General features: G+C 36.4%; 1 protein-coding gene across 7 annotated transcripts in view; it reads right to left on the bottom strand.

Annotated features, from left to right (window-relative positions):
* Positions 1 to 1678: 1678 nt before the first annotated feature.
* Positions 1679 to 19098, bottom strand: part of LOC131071396 (peroxisome biogenesis protein 12) — a 296532-nt gene continuing 279112 nt past the window's right edge. For 5 of the 7 annotated variants that reach the window (XM_058007230.2, XM_058007213.2, XM_058007226.2 and 2 more), the window contains 3 exons: positions 12446 to 12532; positions 12169 to 12306; positions 1679 to 2146 (listed from right to left, as the gene is read on the bottom strand). In XM_058007230.2, coding sequence (XP_057863213.1) covers positions 2075 to 2146; positions 12169 to 12306; positions 12446 to 12532 — 297 coding nt within the window. In that variant the 3' untranslated portion in view covers positions 1679 to 2074. The remainder of the gene's footprint in view (positions 2147 to 12168; positions 12307 to 12445; positions 12533 to 19098) is intronic. The other 2 variants (XM_058007235.2, XM_058007243.2) reach the window with 2 other exon arrangements.

Consider the following 19098-nt stretch of genomic DNA (forward strand, 5'->3'; position numbering starts at 1 on the left):
ATTGATAAGAGTCATTCACCTTGTTGAAATCTTTAAGCTTATATAATAACATCCATAAAATAGTATGAGAGAACTTTCATAGATGCTAAACACCAAAGCATAAATGTACTTTAGAATTATTCCATCTTAATTAATCATAATTATGGACCCTTCAAATAGGTCTTCCATAGAGAATTTGTCGGTGTTATTACTTTTAAAGAAAAATGGATTTCTAAAATTGACTTAATAGTGGGAGATAGTCAACAAATTGGTGACTACATTCCACATGAAATATTTGTTAGCCCCTAAGAGCATAAGGTAGCTCTAGTGCTATCATGGACAAGATGGCTAAAATTACATAAAACCCATTGTTGAATGTCACAAAGGAAGTGACCTAAATTGTATTTATTTCATGTCATTTGTTAGGAAAATATGTTTTTGATTAAGATGAAGAGGCAAGCTTTTGAAAGGGACTAAACCCTCTACAAAGAAACTACCATCAAGCTAGAGAAACAAGTTCCATAAGCAATGGAGCAAGCAAACAAAGAAAGATCAACAAGAACAAAAACTAGGAGAATAGACAATGATAACACAACACAAAAGCAAAAAATCACATATAGAATACACTACCTACTTAAGGTCGGTCAATATTTGTACCACTCTTTGTTCAAGAAGTTGATTTGATCAAAAAAGGAAGTCTCCAAGGGATCCTCAATTTCAATGGTACTAGTATCTTGAACCATAGTCCTAGTTGCACTCAATTTCAATGGTACTGGTATCTTGTTTCTCCTCAATTTCAATGGTACTGGCCTTTATGTGACTCCCAACTTAGCAAGTCTGCCTACCATCTAATTACCTTGTCTATAGATGTGGAGAATAATATTTTATAAATATTTTAACACCTTTGCATTGTCTACAATACTTTTATAAGACTGGCGAGGATCAGCCTGTGCCCTTAGAATGTCTATGTATATTTTTTTGTCCCCATCAATCACTATGTTGGGAATAAATAAATCTTTGGCTAGGATTGAGCCTTGAAGAGCCGTAGAGCCTTCAAAATAATTGTTGGATTGAAAGCACAAATTCATACTATAGGCAGCTATGAACTTCCCTTTGTTGTTCGCTGCTGCCCACCTTCTGTGCCCCCAAGCAGCTTGCCCAAGATTTCCTTTCGAGGATCCATCATAATTGAGTTTAGCCCATCCCTTGTGAGGTTAAAAGGAACTGCTGAACATGCCATTTAATGTGGTATCATACATGGTAGTATTACATTTATCCAGCATTGACACAGGAAACTTAAACTGTAAATGGAATTCAATCACATGGGTTTAAAACAGGAAAATCATGGGAAAATACAGCAAATTTGAAATTTCAAAACCAAAAAAAAAAAAGCTAAAACACTCAGAAATAAAAAATCATGATTTTATATACAAAATCAGTGACTCTTTTTTAGGGAAAATACCCTTGATTAATTCAATTAGTTATTTCCCATTTTTCCAGGTTTGACTGGGATTTTGAAAAACCTAAACATGACAAAGTGACTTGGCATGGCCAGGGTGCTGATTAAACATGGGTAACCGCATTCTGTTCCAAACCTATGCTACTATGGTTTTATGTCAACATGAAAGTAGAAACAAGCAGCTCAGATATCGCACCACAGTGTTGATCAATAATTGTCAACACATGCAATTTGTCCAGATTAACATGGAATAGAATGGGGCCTTTATTAAATTGAAAAAATTGTACTATAAAGATGCAAATTACAAATTTACCTGTCCAGCAGGAACTGAATAATTAGACCTTCCTGGATCCCACAGAAGCCAGTTAAATCTCCTCTAATATTAAAAAATTCTCACTTAACTAGCATATCTATCAAGAAGGAATCACCCCTTAAAATGAAGCTTCACATTTTATGCTTTGCAAATATTTAATTTTGATGAACGTAGTATTCAGTTCTGCCAGAATCAGCTCAGAATCGTCCATAATAAGTTAAGATATAGTGCTCATTACAATTTGGTTAAATCTAGCCCAGGTGGTCATAAGAGTCTGCATAGCTGCAAAATGGTATGCTTGTTTCATCTCTTCTTAGTAGACATCAGGCGTCATGGAACAACCGCCTTAGTTGATCCACACTTGCAGGCATCAAAGTGACAGGACAGCGGTTATACTGCTTCATCAACAATACAGAATCAAAACATGTATATGGACATTAAAAGAATGCAATATTGTTAATTTTAATTATCTTCATAATTGGGATGTAAACAGGTTACAACTTTGCACAAAATACCAATAAAAGGTAGAACTAAGAAAATCAATCACGATGAGTGGAGATAGTAGAAATTATATGGAGCAGATGAGAATTAAGACTGTAGGGATGGATCAAGGTAAACTGTACTCAATTTGTTCACACGATTAGATAAATTTCTGCCTACAACAGACACATCCTTGCTGACTGTGTGTCCACTGGAATTCCTAAAGCAGGAATCCTTATTTTAAGTGTTAGGGTACCAAGCAAGAAGTCTTGTAAAGACCGCACCTTTGTCCGAAACTCAACCAGTACAGCAACATGAAAATATAACTTCCACAGTTAGCTAAATTCTGCAGCATTTCAGGGATGGATGGCAGGACATCTTCCGGGGATGGCAGTCCAGGGGGGCATTTTTGAGGTTACAAGTTCAACTATACATAATGTCCAAATTTAAGTCTAGACATTCATAGAATGTATCAAATTCAAAACTTTTAAGATATATGGAAATGCAGTTGGGAGAGCTGAAATTTTCAGATTGAGGATATATTGTGGATTTATGATTTGCATATAAAGCCTATAATACTAGTTCTAGTATGGATCCTATTCTGTGTTCGTGGATCCGACAAAAAAAAAATGAGTTGCATTCTGTAAATGTTATTCAAATTTATGTTCAAGTCTGAAGTTGTATAATTTTTTTATTCTTTTACTGATATTTACTGTTGCTTCTTATGTTACAGGTTGCTGAAGATAACATTAATTTATTTCTATGCATCTACAGCATTTCATATGACATATACTTATAGGAAATGCCCACCGATCAAGGCATGCTTTGACCGGACATGTCTCTTGACATGCCCGATCAAGACATGTCTTGATCGGTGCACATGCACCGCTTCATTAAGTGTTCATGCCGATAACTATCAGGTCATGTCATTTAATATAATCAATCGATTAACAATCGGTCACATCACATGCTGTTGATATAACAACTGATAACCAATCGGTATAATGCGAGATTAATATGATAACTATTATAGTTATCATATGATAGCTATGATAGTTATCATAAGTTTGGTCTGTTCTTATTACAATCACAGCATGTGTAATATGATCATAGCATGATCGATGATGTCAAACTGTGCAATCCAATGTTTTGGATAGTGAATGCATATAAACATGATTATAACAAGTTTAATCATGAGGTCTACCATTTGCAGTTATATCGATAAGGTAGATGATTGAATGAGAGATGAATGAAGTCTCTCATTAAATCATTTATCTTACCGAAGCTACTAAGTTTCAACACTCCCTCTTAGCTAGGGAAGATAAGTGGAGACCTATGTAAACATTGAAATAAGCATCATATTTCTCATAATAGAATGTATTACACAACCTCGTAATACAAAGGATCATATCACATAGGCTTGTGGCATGATGCATCACATAATGAGTGACACAGGAATATATCACATCATCTCGTGATATAGATATCTAACACGTGATATCAGTATCGCATTACACGCGATACCTTGGATATAAAATACTTGAGAATGGTGAATTACCTTATATCCAGGTTATGGTATGTGCATTGACATTACGTCACATAATGTCTACCATAACATATCATGGCACATCCATGAGTCAGAGTGATATCAAGTCAGCGTGATATCAACATTACAAGATCGTCACCTTATAATGTTTAATACAAGTGTTCATTGTCTAAAAGATCGTCACCTTTTAGAAATGTACACAGGGGGTGAGGCCCATAAAGTCATAACACAACAAAAGAAGTTTACACATTAAACATCTCATATATTAGTACAGAATACAAAACTAAATATAACTCAATCATACCAAGACTTTTTCTGAAGTGTTCAACTTTCACTCTGGATAGGGGCTTGGTCAGTATGTCTGCTGTCTGGTCTCCTGTACTGATATACTGAAACTAAATCACATTCTTATCCACCATATCTCTCACATAGTGATAAGGGATCTCAATGTGTTTGGATCTATCATGAAATACAGGGTTCACGAAGAGTTTTATACAACTCTGATTGTCACAATGAATTATAGTAGGCTTCATTGGTTCTCCGAATAATCCTACAAGTAGCTTTCGTAGCCATACAGCTTCTCATGCAGCCATGGAAGTTGTGATATGTTCGGCCTCTATAGAACTCTGAGCTACTGAAGACTGTTTCCTGCTAATCCAAGATATCATGGCTGAACCCAAGCTGAAGCAACATCTTGAGGTGCTTTTCCCGTCAATCACACTTCCAACCCAATCTGAATCAGTGAACCCATGAAGATCCAAAACATCTTTCTTATACTTGAGTCCATAGTTAAGAGTACCTTGAAGATATCTCATAATATGTTTCACAGCCATAAGATGTATCTCCTTAGGTTCACACATGAATTGGCTCAAGGCATTTACTGGATAATAGATATCAGGTCTAGTATTGACCAAGTACATTAACGATCCAATCATCTGTCTGTAGAGAGTGGGATCTACCAATGGGGAATCTGCTGCTGCCTCCTTCAATTTGCGAAGATTAGTTTCCATAGGAGAAGACATGGGTTTGCAGTTCATCATACCAAATCTCTTCAATCTGTCTAAGGTGTATTTTCCTTGATTAAGCACAATACTGTAGAGTTTCGCCAAACTTCCAATCCAAGAAAGTAATGTAGAAGGCCTAAATCCTTCATATCAAACTCCTTTTCAAGGTCTTTCTTACATTGTCCAATAAGGTGATCTTCTCCTGTAATCAGAAGATCATCAACATATAAGATCAATATCAGCATATCACCTTTGACCTTTTTGAAGTATAGATTCGGATCTGCATCATTCTTTGAGAATCCCAATCCCAGAAAATAGTTGTCAATTCTTTCATACCAGGCCCTGGAAGCCTATTTTAAACCATATGGGGCTTTCTTTAATCTGCACACATGTGTTTCTATATTGTGGATCTCAAACCCTTCTGGTTGTTCTAAGTAGACTTCCTCCTCAATTTCACCATTCAAGAAAGTAGTTTTCACATCCATCTAATGGACTTTCCAACCTTTGGCTGCTACAATGGCCAGTACTGTTCTGACAGAGGTGTATCTAGCAACTGGAGCAAATGTCTCATCATAGTCTATTCCTTGTTTCTGTGAGAACCCTCGGGCAACAAATCTGGCTTTATGTTTCTCTATGCTACCATCTGCAGCATGTTTGATTTTGAATAGCCATTTGGATGAGACAACGGATTTCCCTTTTGGCCTAGGAACAATTTCCCACACATCATTGTTGAGGATGGATTTATTTTATATTCTTTCGACATGGCATCTTTCCAAACTTGATGTTTAAGCGCTTCTGGTACACAAGAAGGTTTTGATTTAGAGAGATCATTCATTAGGGCTACATAGCTAGTGAATCTTCGGGGCCTCTTACTTTCCTTAAAAGTTCCTGAAGGAGTTGTAAAGTCCCTTGCATCTTCCATTGTCTTGTGAACCCATAGAGGTCTTTTCTTAGAGATTTCTTGGGGAGGAATTTGTTCTTCATTTTCTTCTGAACACTCCCTCTGAACCTCAGGAGTGGAATCCTCTTCTATGTCTGAAGATGGAACATAGATTTCTGACTCAATAGAGTATTTGGCTCTTTTGAAGGCTATGTCTTCTTCAAATATTACATCTCTACTAAATTCAATATTGCTATGTCCAGGCACAAATATTCTTTAGGCTTTAGAGGTTTCACTATATCCAACAAAGATTCCTTTTCTTCTAGAGGGTTCTAGTTTTGTTCTTTTCTCGTTAGGTATATGAAAGTAGACAGGGCATCCAAATATCCTAAATTGAGTGATATCGGGCTTTATCCCTGTGAAAACTTCTTCAGGAGTTTTGTCTTCAATGTGGGAGTGAGGACATCTATTTTGTATGTATACAGCAGTGTTGGAGGATTCTGCCCAAAGATGAGTTTCTAAGTTTTGATCAAGAAGCATGGCTTTGGCTACTTCTACAATGGTTCTATTTTTTCTCTCAGCAACCCCATTTTGTTGGGGGTTGTAAGGGATAGTGAACTCCCTCTTAATCCCAACTTCTTTACAAAATTCCCTAAAAATGTCTGAGGGGTATTCCCTCCCATTATCAGTCCTTAGGGTTTTTTATTTTCTTTCCGGAATAGTTTTCAGAGAGAGATTTGAATTCCTTAAATCTCTTGAGGATCTCTTCAGATTCTTTACGTTTAAGAAAGTAGATCCAGGTCTTCCTGGAGAAGTCATCAATGAGTATTACATAATAAAGGAACCCCCCTAATGACGGTACAAACATTAGCCCACATAGGTCAAAGTGAACTAGTTCTAAAACATTGCTTGTTTTCCTAGAACTATTTTGAAAAGAACTCTTAGTATTTTTGCCTAGGGCACACCCCTTACATGTACTAGAATGGTATTGTTTTAACTTAGGCAAACCAATTACTAATTTTTCCATTGAACATAAAGCACAAAAGTTTAAATGACCTAATCTTCTATGCCAAATTTCATTAGAATCTGCAATCTCATGAAGTAGGGCTACGTTAGATTCAGTACATACCTCGTACAAATAGCCTTTTCTATGTCCTAAGGTTGTAGCCTTCTTGATGGAAGAGTTTTGTGGCCATACTAGAACTTTACCATTCATGAATGTCATTCTGTACCCATCATCTTCAAGTGTAGATATGGAGATTAAGTTCCTCTTGATGCCAGGAATGAATAGAACTCCAGTGAGTTGAAGAGACATGCTTGTCTTTAGCTTAATGGTGCAGGTACCAATGCCTTTCACTAGATGTGCAGAGTCATCACCAACGGTTAATTCTTCATCAGTTTCTTCTAACATGGAATCCAATAATTCTCTATACCCAGTGATGTGTCTTGAAGACCCACTGTCAATGATCCAAGTGTTAGATTTATTGGATACTTGACTAGAAAGGACAGAGTAGAATACATGCTTCTTGGAGTCATATTCTTCCCTTTTAACTTTTGCAAATGTAGCTTGTTGTTTGATTCTATCCGGACAACTTGCTGCATAGTGTCCATATTGATCACACCTAAAGCACTGAATGTGAGAGTTGTCTCTCTTAGATGACCTTTTCTCATGTCGGTTCTTTCTCTTCTTGAAATGTTTCTTCTTGTTTTTCTTGTTGGAGTTGGTATTTAGAACATGGAGATCTTCGTCTCTGTTCTTTTGTTTGATCCCCTTCTTATTCAGCCTTGACTCCTCTTGAAGATAATCTGCTCTTAGCTTATCAAATTTCGGATATTTATCCCTTGCACTAATGCCTTGGACGAATGTTTCCCATGTACTAGGCAACCCATCTAGAGCAATGAGTGTTAGCTCTTTTCTCTGGATCTCACATCCAAGCGTTGCCAGTTCATCCCTTATGGCTAATATCCGCATAAAGTATGCCTTGATTGACTCTCCTTTGTTCATGCTTATGTGATTTATTTCCCTTTTTAGAGCCAGGGTTCTACTTGCGTTGTTTATCTCAAATGCACTTTCGAGTGCTTTGAACATATGGTAGGCAGTCTCATGTTTTGTTATTATTGGCATAATGTGATTTCTCACTCCATCGACTATGATCTTCATGGCCTTTTCATTTCCCTCAGTCCATGTTGATTTGTCAGGTTCATTCTCTGGTTCTTTAGATTCAACTCTTATGAATGATTCAACTTTATTTTCTTTTAAAATCATTTTAATTCTGAACTTCCATGCTGAGAAATTTTCACCTCCTTCAAGTCTGTCCTCAAATCTGATAACATTAGCCATGGAAAATATGATGTTTATATCTTTGATTTGAACTTCTCAAATTTGAATGCCTCAGGTTCGATCAATGTGGCTCTGATACCATGTAAATGTTATTCAAATTTATGTTCAAGTTTGAAGTTGTATAATTTTGTTATTGTTTTATTGATATTTACTTTTGATTCTTATGTTACAGGTTGCTGAAGATAACATTAATTTATTTCTATGCATCTACAACATTTCATATGACATATACTTATAAGCAATGCCCACCGATCAAGGCATGCCTTGACCAGACATGCCATGTCTTGATCGGCGCACATGCACCGCTTCATTTAGTGTTTATGCCGATAACTATCGGGTCACATCATTTAATATAATCAACCGATTAACAATTGGTCACGTCAAATGTTGTTGATATAACAACCAATAACCGATCGGTATAATGCGAGATTAATGTGATAACTATTACATCAATCAATGCTATCATATGATAGCTATGATAGTTATCATAAGTCTGGTCTGTTCTTATTACAATCACAGCATGTGTAATATGATCATAACATGATTGATGATGTCAAATTGTGCAATCCAATGTTTTGGATAGTGAATGCATATAAAGATGATTATAACAAGTTTAATCATGAGGTCTACCATTTGCAGTTATATCAATAAGGTAGATGATTGAATGAGACATGAATGAAGTCTCTCATTCAATCATTTATCTTACCGAAGCTACTAAGTTTCAACACGCTCGTCCATACAAAAAAAATGTAAAAACATATATCTAAAAAAAAAAAAATTAAGTTTAGAATACCATGTAACATAATATAATGAACAAAATCACCATAAACTGTAATGTCATTTAAAACATAAATGATAAATATTAGAAAACAATCATTGTTCAGATTTCAAATTCAATATTCAAGTAATAATATCAAGTTCAACAATCAATTTCTAGCATCAGAAGGATTTTCTAAATCATCAACATCAACACTAGCATCATCATTGACATTAGATATGTAGAATTTGAAGAACCACAAGTAGTGCCATTGCCACTTGCACTTAAACTGTGCTCACTTTTGGAGCTCAAGTGTAATATGTTGGAAGATGGATCCATCCAAGTCAATTTGCTTTGGCTCCATATCCCACAACACCCCACAGCTTCATGGGGCTGTGGGGACAGAACCCCTTGCAGGGTCAAGAGGCAATGCCCCTTGCAAGGTCTAGGGGCTATGCCCCTCAAGAATTCCCTATCACAATATAGGGTAGGCTCAAGGAGCAAAGCCCCTGCCACCAAGCCCAAATGAAGACCTTCAAAACTACATAGATCTTCATGGCACACGACATTTTCATAAATTTTTAAAACACATGTCAAAGGTGGAAATAATTTTAATTAACACTAGAAAAATAAAAGAGAGGCGGAAAAAATAGATGGATTGGCCCTAGGTTTGCCTGGGTTCCCATTAATCTTGCCTAGGTTTATCCCATATGAACCCAACCCCACTCTCCTACATCTTGATCATACTTGCAAGTGGATCAAACTAGATCAGATCCAGTTCGAACCAAACTCGGATCTATCAGTTTAAAGACAGATACACAAACGTAGTATAAAGTGACCAAGATACAATGCCAATCTTACAAAAAAATTGGATTGTTGGAGAGAATGAGAAAATTTAATAAGAGAAATAGAGTATTTTTTAATATTAACAAATTTGGACAAGACTAAAAAAGTTGTTTACTATCAAAAATAAAATATTAAAATATTAAAAGCATCTAAATTATATAGATTTTTGCTTTAGAACTTATAAAAAGAAAAATCAAATATAGTGGTCATAAAACTATCTCAAAATAGCTTCAAGAAATTTAACCTCAAACTGTGCAATATCAAACACTAGAACAAATACTTCACTTAACCGTATACCAAACACTTAAACTAACACAAGTCAATGAATGAATAGGATTGAGATTAGGTGAGGAAAGCATATGCTCTTATGATATCTTTGACATTGAGAACCACCCAAAAATAAATTCTTCTAATATTGAGAAGCACACAAAAACAAACGTAAGCATGGAGGGAATTTCACTGTATATGGTCTTGCCTTTCCTCTCTTGAGGTTGGTTTTGGCTTATTATATTTTAGGCATTCTAAGTATGTGAGAGGAATAACGAAAAGGGTACAATACACTGATAGTCAAATATGGGTTCACTATTTGCCTTCTTGAAAAACAAAAGAGAGCTACCAGAATGGGTAACAAAGCGTCTAAGAAAGGCTCTCTCTCACACCATCACAATTGAACGTATGGGAGGGAGAAAGTAAATAACCATGACCAATATGATCAATGTAGAGTGCTCAAAGTTGCTTGAAAAATAATAATAATAATAATTTTTTTTGAACTCTCAAGAATTGTTTTTGACATAGGGGATGCTTCGACATCCCCAACCATTGTGGGAACAACCAAACGTCCAAATGTCATTCCCTCATTTTTGCATGCATCCTAAGGTGGTTATGTGATTTGTCTATAGAGGAAATACTCCCTGCCATCTCATCATACTGGAAATGCCAGTAGGGATGAGAATGCAGGTTTCATGATAGATGGTAAATAATTATAGCATTATTTTGTGGGATGTGTTTTTTGATTTACCTTAGAGTTTCCCAACTTCGTATTTATTTTATTGAGGATCTCCAGCTGGTTGGAGATTGTCATATCCTCATTTTCCTGCCAATAAGCTTTGCTTTATTTATTAATCAAAAATAATGTTTTTAAACACTAATATATATTATATAATATACATATAATAATAAAATAAAGAATGAAAAAAATAAAGAGAAAAAATTCAAAGCTTAAAAGTGGTGTTCAATTTGGGCCATGGGACCTAGTTCAAATCAGGTATAAAGACAAGTCTTTGGATCATTTTGAAGTATGCAATTTTGGAAATGATTTCTGGAGTTTTCAATTAGCTGATCTGGAAGGACGAAATCCTTTGGAGGCTGACTTGGAGATGAGGAAGAAAAACCTCTCCCTCTAGCTGGGCAATTCCAGGTGCGCACTGCAGCGTCGTTTAATCTAATTGTGAATGTGTCACAAGTGAATACGGCAACTAAAGTGACGTCAATTAAATATTTCTAGACACCCATAATCAATTTGGGGCTTTGGAGTCAAGGATCGTGAAGGGTCAATCAGATAAAACCTATCCAGAGATCATCAGTCGAAGACAATTCGAGGCTGTGGACTAGCCATTGATAAATTAAACCCTAGCACTACCTCTCATCAGCCACACCTATCCTAAGGTTTGAAGTCATAACTTCCCAGCTCTGCCATAAACACGGTGACCTCTCTAACCATCTGGAGATGGAGTTTAGGGATTATTTGCATCATAGCAATACCAGGTTTGGTCTAAAAGGTGTGATCAGGTTTTCAAATAGGGCTGTCCACCTCAAATCCCCCCTTCAGATCTGCAAATGAGTGCTGCCACCACATCATTCCTATCACCTAACTTGCACAGCAAATCTGAGCACTAAATAGCAGTTACCCAGGGTAGAGCATCATTGTTTCAGATGTCATAATCTGATCTTCATCCCTGAGATCCACGGAGTCTTGGAGTGGAGTCTCAAAATGAACTGACAGTGCTATGCTTCCACAAATTACCTTGCATTATCATAATTGTTGTAAATTAGATGTTTGAGTGCTCCAATTAATAATGTAATTATTGATCTCAGTCAGTGTTGCAATCACAACAAATTACATGTTCAATCAGCATACTATATTTGTTGTTTTCAGTTCAATTATAATCTGCAAACAGGAATTATTTATCAGTAGCTATTTAGATCAATACAGAAACTAAATTTGGGGTTCGTCTAAATCTGTTTTGTAGGTCTGTGAAAACTGAAATCAGTCAAATTTATAGGCTTAATGTACAAGTCCTAGCTTTCTTGACTTATGTTCTAAGGATCATAGACTAGTGACTGTGATTATGTTATACGAGTTCCTTTGAAATGGCTGGTCTATGTTCCTCATCAAAAGGATGTAACTGGAGATAATGAACAAACCAATAAATGATAAATCCCACTAAATTGATCCAAGGAGGTGAAGCTAAGTGAAACAATTATATTAGAATTAAGAGATCATAGCTAAGAAACCTTCATATAACAGAATAGAACATTCTTACGTATTTTATTTCCATTTTACCTTTGAAACATAATTGAAAATACATGGATAGCAGAAAACAAATCCTGACACAGCAATCAGTGTGGGATTAGTACGTCTCTGCGAGCATAGTGGACAGACTGTCCTATCAGGTGGTAATGGAATACCATTCTCTGCAACCTAACATTGAAATAAAATTAAAAAGCATTCTGCATAAGTTCAAAAAACATATAAAATACAAAAAGAGGTTTGCAATAAATTGTATTCAACAGTTGTAATTGTAAATGAAAATGGATTAAATAGGAACTATTATGCCCACCTTTGGCTGTGGGGGTGGTGGAGGTGGAGGATACACAGTTGGAGATGAGAGCCTCTCTTCTGCAGATTGGTACCACCATTCCATCATCTACAAAATTGAAAACAAAAGACACAAATCGAGATTTCATATAGGCAACCTCACGGAGTTTGAGAAAAGGAACAAACCTTGAATTGAGGTGGTTAAAGAGGATTCAAGATGTAGTGTAAAGATTATAAAAATAATAGTGAATCAAAGGATCATCAAACGTCTCTTCTAATTTAGTATCACTAGAAATCCAGTTCCTGTTGATTGATTTCATTAAATTCATCAATGGTTTCCTGCTGCACAAAGTTGGCAATGGTCCTCATGTAGAACAAGTTGCAATAACCATTACATGACCAGTAAAAATGTACCAGTTATTACGTAATAAAGGTAGCAGCTCCTTGTGGTTCCAGAACCAAATGTCTAGACACTCGCAAGTGATAGCAAGAAACATCTTGCTATTTCTAAACCTAATTGATTGGATTCCTAGCCATAACATTTTTCACTGCACATTAAACCTTAAAGCATTGCCAAAGGCAATTTCTTAATGGCAGAGGATGAGTCTAGAGCTCAAATGATAAAGAAAAAGTAGATAAGAATATGAAGTCAGCCACCAAAAGTCAATCACCTTATTGCCCCCAATTCCATGGACAAAGTGGGGGTGACTAATCATTTGTTAGAAAACATTATAATAAAAACAGTTTCCCTTCAATTGAAAGGGTTGGACCAGTTGGCTACCAAAGGCATTGTGGACCTATAGAAGGTAACTGAATTCACATATTATGAATTTGTGTATGGAAAGAAGGCAATTCAACCAATTGAATTCAAAATCAAAACATTGAGAATAGCACAAGAGCCATGCACAGAGCTCTTGAAAGCAGAAAGCAGCGCAATGAGCAGCCAAAATTGAACAATGCTTTTCGTAAATTTTTAAGATCTTTTACAGATCCTTAGCTTTGGATGAGTTATGACATCAAGATATATTCCATACAAAAAATCTTCCAACATCAGCATCCTCTGTGGAATGATTCCATTATCAAATGCAGCTTTGTCAACCAAGAGATTGGGCACTTCTGAATGATTCACAGCTCATATTTGGAAGGGAAACTCTGCACTCAATGATGTTCTCTCATGGTAAATAGACACAACCTCAAACTCTACAAGAAATCATGGATTAAGGAAAAATTTATCACAAAAATGACAACTCAAGAGGATCTCAAGGTTCTCGATGGCATCCCTTTGCTGCAGACTTAAGTCCCCTAACCTCCTGTTATTTCATAAAAAACAAGATTAAAAATCAAAAACTTGAAAGTATAAAAAATCAAGATCAAAACTGACAGTGAAAACCTCTGGCATTGTTGGCAGTGGATGGCCTGAAAAGAAACCATCTAGCTTAACACCTAACAAAAATAGCACAATCCTATCTCACAAAAATGACAACTCAAGAGGACCTTAAGATCCTCAATTGCATCACCTTTCTGTGGACTTAAGTCCCCAAACATCCTGTTATTTCAAGAAAATATAATAAAAAATTAAAAACCCAAAAAACAAGATCAAAATTCTGAGAGTAAAAATCTCAGGCGTTGTTGACAGTGGGTGGGCAGAAAAGCAACCATCTAGCATAACACATAATAAAATAAGACAATCCTATCCAATTAAATTTCATCCAATAGCCTTTTGTATCACTATGGATCCTGTAGCATGCTGCAGGAAATGCTCCGTGCTACAGGATGCTCATTCAGCTCTAGAAATTCAATGTACAACACTATTTATTCCACATAAACACCATTCACAAGCATCTATTGGTAAACTATTGTGAAAATATTTCAAATTTCTCCATTTTGTATTTCCAGGTTATGTATATTCTTCTATTTTTTCTTGAAAAATAACTGTTCAATATTGACCCTTTCATAAAGTTATTGTTTCAATAGACAAGGATAGCTTCACCTTTGAGTTGGAGGAGAGTTAATGTTGCACATGCAGCATTATGTGGAGTGGACTATCTTCTGTCACCATGTGAATTACACTTGAAGCATGTAGAACCATTTACAGCATATGATGATGCAAGAGGATAATAACAATGCAAGGCTACTTATAACCATTTCCACCTCACAAGAATAATTAAATTAAATAATATTTTATTATTTAATTTCTTTGTTAACCCAAGTTTCTAGAACAGGGACAGTAAGGGATGGGAGAATGAGCTTCGGGGATGACTTTTTTTTGAGCCAATTTTGGGGATGGTAGGGGATGGCTATATTAAAAAAGGGAAAAATTTTAAATATATAGAGAAATTTCAAATATTCATATGATAACATTGATAAATAATTCTTCATATACATTATCGATCCTTAATACATTATTATTTTGTTGAATTGAGAGTTCACATGAGAATTGAATAAATTAGCAAATGTCAAAACTTTATAGTTTTCATAATTCATTGTCAATATGCTTGTGATTTTAAAAAATAGTATACAAGTTACAACAAAATGCTCAAAGGCTGCAAGTTTCGCTTTCAGCTATGATATGAAAATACAAAAACAACGAAAATTTCATTTTATTTCCTCCTCATTTAGGGTGAGTTAAGGTGTGGGAGTTGTTGGCATGTGAAGTCAGTTTTCTTTATCTAACATTGATTAAATAGTTGATGACGAAAGACCAAGCTGGAAAAATAAAAAATCTTATTATTGAAATCATGAAATTTCCAGAGTCCATAATAATATATTTGTTATTCTTCTGGATTCAACTTTGTAGCTTTTTATGCTGCCAAAAAGCTACACAGTTGAATCCAGAAGAATACCAAAAGGATCTTTTTATTTTTTTTAAAATGTTACTTTTTGGGCAAAGCCAACTGTCCCTGGGATAGTAGGGGGACGTCACAGATATCCCTACCCATCCAGCTGTCCCCTTTTTCTTTCTGGCACATCCCCAAGTTTTCGAGACATCCCTTGTGGTTTTTCAAAATTTTGGGATGGCCTAGGACATCCCCTAGGCATCCCCGTCCTTGGAATGTTTCGAAAACAAGGAAACACCGAAAAATGCTGGAAATGTGTCCCTGGGTTTTGTTGTGAGGTATTCACACAACACCCCATCACAAATGGGGACCCCCACTTTTTCGCTTTCTAGGTTAGTCCTCTTAGCTTAGTTGTTAGTTGTTGTCGAGTCTTTTCTATTAACCTTTTGTGTGTACTTGCTCAAGAGCTGATCAAGTCTCTCTATTAAGGATGAAGTGAGGTTCAACACCCCCTTTGCCCAGCCAAGGCATAATCACTTCCACTTCTCCTAGCACGGTTAGTGGGTGCCCAAGCCCGATCACACCCATTCCCATTTCCCATCATTGCCATTACCATTTCACCATTCCATTTCCTTCTATTTCTACCTCCCCTAACACTCTCCACTTCCATTTACCATACCTTCTAACACATCTACCTTCCTATCCTCTATCCTCCATCCACCTTTTTTACCCCATGCCTTAACCTCCGTCACATCTCTACATAACCTACCACTTCCATGTCCCTTACCTTACATCCCATCTTCTAACCTATACCTTTACCTACCTAACCCTCTCCCCATCCTAGTATACTCATCCACTACCCATCATCTACATTTACACCTACATCTTCTACCCTCCTATCTCTATACCCCTTAGCCTACAACATCCTAACCTCCTTACCTACTTAATTATTCCCATTTCCCATCTTTATTCCTAATTACCTTCTTCCTACCCATACCTTTCCATCTTATCACCGACCCCCATCCTAGCCTACCCATATCCTATTCGTATCACCCACCCCCATCCTAGCCTACCCATATCCTATTCCTATCCTAACCTACCACCCTACCACCTTACCCTTTTTCCTTGCCCCTTATAACTCCCATTATAGCCTACATCCCCTTTACCCTTTCATTAGCCCCTTATACCTCCCACTCCACTTTATCCATCTTATCACCTACCCCCATCCTAGCCTACCCATATCCTAACCTACCACCCTACCCCCTTACCCTTTTTCCTTGCCCCTTATAACTCCCATTATAGCCTACATCCCCTTTACCCTTTCATTACCCCCTTATACCTCCCACTCCACTTTATTCCCCAACATATCCTAACTCCTTCCAACCCCTTTTACCTCCCACATCCTAAACCTCATTCCCCCCCCACGTATCTCCTAATTCCATCATTTATATCCCTTATGTCCCCCTTTTCTCCAACATCCCAATTCCATCATTTATATCCCTTATGTCCCCCTTTTCTCCAACATCCCATTGCCCCTCTTTCTCCACGTAGCAGCTACCCTTAACATTTCCTACCACTCCCCCCTCATATTTCTCTCCACCGTATCACATTACATTTTGGGCCCCACAAATTCTAAAATGGAGATCTAAAAGGTTTTCTTAAGACATAGAGTATTTCATTCTTTTCCCTCTCTACCGTATAACTGTTTGGGCCCACAAACTTTAAAGAAGGAAATTTTAAAAGTCTCCACATGCTTTGCCACATCGTTGCTTGGGCCCCACCAGACTCTAAGGTGGAGATTTAAAAGTTTCAAGACATTTTTTTTGAGAGAAAGAAAAGAAGAAAGCATCCACCTCACCATTTCCTTGCAAGGTATGGAGTTAATGATAAGGAAGCTAGCCCTTGAAATTAAAGACGTGTCCTTTAGACGAGAACCATTTGGGATTTAAATTCAAATGAAGTAAATCAAAGCAAATTCAAGTCAGAGTATAAAAGAGCAGAAGCAAATAACAACATAAAGGAGCAAATCCATATTAAGGAAAATCAGATTCGAAATTTATTTCCAGATTTGAGAAAACATTGTTCTCTTTCTAGTATCTTGATCAGAATATGTTTGTTTCCAGGTTTAATGGGAGCAAGGATGCATGGAGCATGGAACGAAGGAGATCAATCAAGAATTCAGGTTTCACATTCAATACAGGGAGAGTGAAGAACTCAGAAATGCAAATTTTAATAAGGATGAAATTCGCTCTTACAAGTCACAAAGATGGAGGTTAAAATCTAAGTCTCAAAGAATCGAACCTCCAAGAATGTAAATTGAAACGCTCAAGTACTGAAGTCAAAAGGATGAGCAAATTACTATGCAAGTAAGATCAAAAGGGAAGCAAATATCATCACAAATGCCATGTGCACTGCTATAAGTTTGGAGCGAATTTTTCCAAGCATGTACCTTGCTAAGGGTTACGAAGCGAACTGTTATGTAAGCTTGTCCTTAGGCTGGTCATAGAGCGAAAATGCATTATAGGGCCTGTCCTTAGGCTGGTCTTTGAGCGAATTCACCTTTTGGAGCTTGTCCTTAGATTGGTCAGAGAGCAAAATTTACAATATAGGCACTGTCCTCATCAAGAACCTGGAGCGATTTGATGTTGTCTCCTTGCTGATCATAGAGTGAACTAGAATGTGCCTTGATCCAAACTTTGTTCTAAGAATCATACCTTCTCCTTGCTGATGGTCATTGAGCAAATTTAGATATGTCTTTGCCTTTTCCTTAGGCTGGTCAAAAAGAGAATTTGGAGTTGTCCTTAGGCTGGTAAGAGAGCGAACCTTATTTGGAGCCTGTCCTTACCTTGGTCTTGGAGAGAATTCACCTTTTGGAGCTTGTCCTTAGAGAGGACACAGAGCGAACTATACTTTAAGTCCTATCCTCATCAAGGTCACAGAGCGAAAATTGTATTTTGGGCCTGTCCTTGGAAAGGAGATGGAGCGGACTGCTTGCTTTGACTTTGTTTGCCAATGAGACATTAAGCGAAGTGATGAAAAAGCGTACCTTGCAAAGGTTGAGGAGCAAAAAATGTTGATATAGGTCCTGTCCTCATCAAGGACAGAGAGCAAACTACCTTAAGAGGCTTGTTCTTAGAAAGGACAGGGAGCGAGTTTGGTATAGGTCCTGTCCCTAGCAAGGATGTAGAGCGAACCCCTTGTCTTAGTCTTGATCCCCATATAAAATGAGACAAGTTAATGATAGTATACCTTGCAAAGGCCAGCCAGCAATGACTTCATATAGGTCCTGTCCTTAGTAGGGTCAAGGAGCGAAAATTTTCATTTAGGTCTTGTCCTTGAGAAGGATGATGAGCGAATTTGTCATTTAAGTCTTGTCCTCTCAAAGGACAGAGAGCAATTTTTTCCACATAGGTCTTGTCCTTGGGGAGGACAAAGAGCGAACTTGTCACGAACCATGCCTAATCTATGTATAATAAAACCAAATGTAATAGAAATCATAATTTGTGAATACAATGGTTTAAATTCTAATCCATAAATCTTTTGTGTACCTTTATATTGATGTATTATATTTTGGTGTATTATTTTGATTTATTATATTGATGAATTATTAATTTGATTATTCTAATACATTTAAATTGATTTATTATTTGCTAATTAATAATCAGTAATTGATTGTATGATACACCGATTAAAAAATAATAATAATAATAGTAATAAACAAATAAATTAAAATAATAATAATAATAAACAAATAAAATAAATAATAATGATGAGAAAATATTCCTATGTTAAATCAACAAAGAGATAATAACATAACAACGAATAATATTAAATACCAAAAGTATCGGATCTTAATTATAATGCAAGAGAGGGACGTGACCTTTATTAAAGCCACGTC

The sequence above is a fragment of the Cryptomeria japonica genome, chromosome 1 (genome assembly GCF_030272615.1).
Source record: "Cryptomeria japonica chromosome 1, Sugi_1.0, whole genome shotgun sequence".
NCBI lineage: Eukaryota > Viridiplantae > Streptophyta > Pinopsida > Cupressales > Cupressaceae > Cryptomeria > Cryptomeria japonica.